This window comes from Pavona decussata, unplaced genomic scaffold (assembly GCF_977016875.1).
Source record: "Pavona decussata unplaced genomic scaffold, jaPavDecu1.1 SCAFFOLD_2102, whole genome shotgun sequence".
Classification (NCBI taxonomy): Eukaryota; Metazoa; Cnidaria; class Anthozoa; order Scleractinia; family Agariciidae; genus Pavona; species Pavona decussata.
Genome location: NW_028146159.1, coordinates 102 through 5000, shown reverse-complemented (window position 1 = coordinate 5000; position 4899 = coordinate 102). Strand labels below are relative to the sequence as shown.

At 41.3% G+C, this 4899-nt stretch overlaps 1 protein-coding gene across 1 annotated transcript in view; it reads right to left on the bottom strand.

Moving 5' to 3' along the window:
• Nucleotides 1–4523, bottom strand: part of LOC146447526 (protein sidekick homolog) — a 5333-nt gene extending 810 nt beyond the window's left edge. The window contains exons 1-4 of the mRNA XM_085102769.1: nucleotides 4367–4523; nucleotides 3118–3352; nucleotides 2196–2284; nucleotides 253–495 (exon numbers count right to left, since the gene is read on the bottom strand). Coding sequence (XP_084958895.1) covers nucleotides 253–495; nucleotides 2196–2284; nucleotides 3118–3352; nucleotides 4367–4523 — 724 coding nt within the window. The remainder of the gene's footprint in view (nucleotides 1–252; nucleotides 496–2195; nucleotides 2285–3117; nucleotides 3353–4366) is intronic.
• Nucleotides 4524–4899: the final 376 nt, after the last annotated feature.

Genomic DNA, 4899 nt, shown 5'->3' with positions numbered 1-4899 from the left:
AGCCAACTGGGAGCTGGTCATATTGTGAGTTCGTAATATACCCGTGAAGGATGAATAAATGAATATGAATATGTTAAACATATCTTTTGAACTGCGGATGAAAGATCAAATAGAAGAAAGATCCTGGCAGTTGCAAAAAGAAAGCATGAAAAGCATTCAGGCTTGAACGGGATTATATGTTTATATGTTTGCAATCTTTACAGAATTAATGAAAATGGTGGTAAAATCTTTGCCCGTGATTTTCCAGCTTACCTGAGGGAATAATGATCAGCTCTGCTACTTTACTTCTTGACAAAAGTTTCTGTCCTAACCACAACTCGCACACAAATCTCCTGGTGTGACTCTCTCCTCCCTGGGGAATCGCCAGATCAGCCGCTGTGAAGCTCGAGTCCTGGTGACGAGCTTTGTTATTTTTGTTTGTCACTTCTACAATAGACACGCTTGCTCTTCGCCTATGGCGGCCAATTACGGTGCAGTTAAACGTTGCTTGGTTGCCTGAAACATAGAACAGTGGTTTTCTCATGGTGTTGTCTTAAAACCAACAGCAAAGTCAGTGTCGTAACTGGCCTACTACGACAAATGACATTAACACAATAGGCCATTTTCATGATGACGTCAATTGACTACAACTACCAGAATTCATTTCGTTTTCCTTTTCAAATTCAAATTTTGTAATCCCAGTGGAGAGCAAAGAACAATAGCTCTAATTAGCATGAGAAAACAAACAACTGAAGGATTCTGGTAGTTGTAGTCAAATGACGCCATCATGAAAATGTCCTATTTATCAGTCACAACTCAAAGAAAAAACATGGAGTCAGTGTGGCTCTTCTGAATACATTTTCTTCGATGAGAATGGAAAAGAAGGGAGACCTAAAGTCCTGGTGGGGCGCTCGAGAATTAGGCATACCAGTTACGGGGAGCTCAAGGTGCGAAAGAGGTAAGCATAGAGTTTAGGATGTATTTAAAAAAGTCCCACTAAGCTAAACAAACCTTTTTCATGAATGGCAGCTGAATTTTTTTTTCTTATACTTTACGTTAATTATCCTTATTAACCTAAAGTGTATTGAATTTTGCACTATCTAACGGGGCTAGCAGGGCTAATATTTATGAAAATAAAAGAATAGAAGTACAATTTATCAGCCACTAGTTATGACAAAGGTATATTAGACATCAGAACCCACCCCCCTCCCCCCTCCAAAGTTAAACGGCCCACGTAGAGTACCCCACCCAACTCACGTGGAGCTGCAAGGTTTGCGATAACGCCTAAAATCAACAATGCTTCTTAGTTTTACAAGTCAGACCCTCGGAGTTAAACCGAGTAACTGAAGAAATTTCATCTCCGATGAATAAACTGTTATAACAGGAAGTCTATACGTCATTGCTTTTACACGTAAATCACATAATACGAGCAAAATGTTCATGTTGCAGAAAGTGGAAACGAAGTCTACTTTCTGCAACATGGAAATTTGTTGCACGCGGAGGCGGTAATACGGGCAACGAACAATCCAAACTTGCAACGCAACATTTGTCGCGGGACAAGTTGGAAGAAAATGTTGCCCGTATTACTTGGCCTTAACCCTTAAAACAAAAACATTGTACTCAAAACGCTCAGCGGAAACGCCTGCAATGAAATGTTAAAATAATGCATTACGGGTGTGATTCGATCAAAAACAAACAAACAAATAAACAAAATCAATAAGAATGGTGGATCTTTTCAGTAAGTGACATAGGTATACTAGGAGAAAAGAAAAAATCCGGCCTCAGTAGGCCTACACCTTAAGCTCTATTTTCACTGGACCCCGATAACCTACAGCTGCATTGTTTTTTAGGGCTGGGAGAATTGTTCTGTTGTTCGTTCTTTTGTCCTCTCGACCAACCATGTAAGACGTTACAAACGGTGTAGGTCACCCCTCCGAGCTCACCCAACAGGAATCTAACCTATGACCTTCCGATTATTAATTCAGATGCTGCACTACAGCTGTACTCATGTACCACTGGGCTATGGGAGACTCGTGGGAGCTAGGCCAACAAAAACAAATAAGGGCACAGGGGGAAACACTGGGGGGTATACTTTTATTATTATCTAGATTACTGTATTCTTAATATTATTGTTTTGTTATTTTGGATTTTATGTTATACACAGCCCCACAAGCCTATAGCTTTAACTGTTACCGTGTTTGTTTTATTTTACTTACCAACGCGCCTGGAGACGGATCGTGGTCGAATTACAATTATAGGAGTTACTTCAATCATAACAGTTGATAACCTGATTTGAATCCCTTTGCTAAAATGTAAAAAGAAAAACGAAACAAAAACGGAGGTATTCCAATGTTAATATTCGTATAAGTAATTATAACGACGCGGTTACTTTGAGACTCAGGAATCTGCGCGTTCGAATCGTCATTTCCAACGATGCCGTTGGGTAAAACCTTTGGTTTATTATGCATTGTTTACAAAGAGGGTCAAAAGACAAATACAAACAAGAATGTTTCCTTTGGCTCCTTAGCTGCTGTCCGCAAGGGGTTAGGCAAACAATATCGGCCCTTTCGTTAATTCCCGAATTGTTTAGTTTATTATTTCCTTGTTTTGTTTTTATTCTAACACACTCATCCCAAATCTCGTACCCAGATCTCAGTCGGTTCGGGATGTCGAACAACGGGTGATCTGGGTACGAGATTAACTCATCCCAGTACTTTTCCTTCGACATTTTCTGCATGTGTCGGTCGGAAATGAAATTAAGATTTTCCTAACGCTCCTTAAATAACTTTAAGGCCCGTTTACACGGTTTCAACATTTGCTTCAACATGCGTTCAACACAGTTGTTGAACCAAATGTCGGGGACGTTTGAACAGGTCGTTCAAAATTGTTGAAAGCGCAAAAAAATGTTGAAAGCTCGTTGAAAGTGTGTTTAATCAAATTTAAATTGGTTTAAACTTTCATTTAACATCTATTCGACATTTTCTTTGTTCTTGAAAATGCTGAATGGCGTTGAAACCGTTTGGACACTCCGTTCAACCAACAAAAGCCCAACATCTGTTCAACGTTTGTTGAACGAATGCTGGGCAACCTTTAGGAACACGTTTCCGCAAAAAAGAAAACAATACATTAAAATCCCACCTTGCATTGCAGCTGTAATTTCCCTCATCTTGTGACATTACATTCCTGATTGTCAAAAGGGAACGACGGAAACTGGTTTCCACTTTAGTGCGTTGAGTTAAGCTAATCACGTTTCCTGCCCTTAACCACGTGATACTCAGGTCGTCAGGCCCACCAATTACAGCGCAGCTGATCACTATTTTGTCCCGCACGTTCAACGTCAAGCTGGACGCATTCAGTGTTACACTTTGTATTGCTACAGAGAAAAAACGTTCACATAAGTCAACAGGCCAGGCATCTCCAGTTTCTAGCAATTTGGAGTATTAGAGGGATTTAGCATCACGTAGAGGTGAAACGCGAACGGCAAAAATGACCACGTGAACACGATTTTCCCGCCATTTTTCGCGTTTGCCGGTTGCCGTTTCTACGTAAAAACAGGCTATTTTGCGTTTGCCGTCTACGTGAGAACTACGTAAGCATTTTTTTCCTTTTTTCTTATACATATAAGTAGTTAATTGTTGAAAACAAGTAACCAATAATTTTTCCGGCAAGTCATACTAGGGCAAATTAAGTTTCATGTTTAAAAATCCTTCATAACTCACTCCTTACCGCACTTTTCTTCATGAACTCATCACAGTGAGTCGCAAAACAGCTTCATCGAAACTCCCAAAATTAAAGCTAAAGTCAAAAGATTCACGCTATTTTACGTGAAACGTGAAACGGCAAGGTGAAGTTTGCCGTTTCACGTAAACGCGATGCTAAATCTCTCTATTACTTCTTCTCCCCGCGTGAAATTCAAGTCCATCACAGGATACCCAGCATGAAGTGACTATGAGCATGACTCCTTCGCCCCTCTCCTCCCCACCACTTCATCCCTCTTTGAATAGGATGCTAGTCTATCTCGAGGGTTCCATCAACATTTAAACCTGAGGGGACGTTAGCACGCACGTAGACATTCAGGAGAAGAAGTACAATGCGCAGGTAAGTGTATTGTCTAAAAAAATTAAGACAACACGAACCGATGACAAAAAGCGTAATCGACTAGAAAAAACACCGACCTTGAGAAAAAAGTTTTCTGCTTTAGACAGATCCGAGGAAAACGGGCTTTTGCTCGAAACGGAAAACTACAAGGGCAATGTAATAAGTGAAACCTCGAGTTTTGGGGGGGGGGGGGGTACGGGAGGAGGGTATACCCGAGGGATTTAATTTCGGTAAAGTTCAATAAGGACTTAACTTGTGACACACGATTGCGGCAGAATATAAGTCATACCTTCCTCGCTTTTTATCTTTGTTTCATTCCGATCCACCGAAAAGTTTCCCAGATGATTCATCTTGGACACGACATCCAGAACAACACTCATATTGGGGCTGGCTGCCTCCAACTGAATCTCGGCTTGAACACTTCCGGGTCTGACAAAAATAGTCATTCGAGTTTAGAGCAGGATATTGGAAAACAGCATGTCAATCGTCATAGTTTCGGTTGAGTGTCCAGTGGTGGATTCAGACCTTCAGGGAAATGGGCCCCCGTCCCCTCTCGACTTGCTTACGTCGTGAAACGAAAGATATTGGCGCCTCGGCCCGACGGACCTCGATTTGGTCTAAAAAAATGGAGTGTGGGAGGGGATGGTCGCCTCCCCGGTCACTTCCCCTAGATCCGCCACTGATGTCACTAAAGTACACACGATCTCACAACCTCGTTCTCAGGACTTTTCATTGTAACAATTTACACCTGGGAACGAGGCTTACGATCTCGGTCTCTTTTAGTCTCCTGTGAATTACCACGGATTGTTTTTCTTTCTTAAA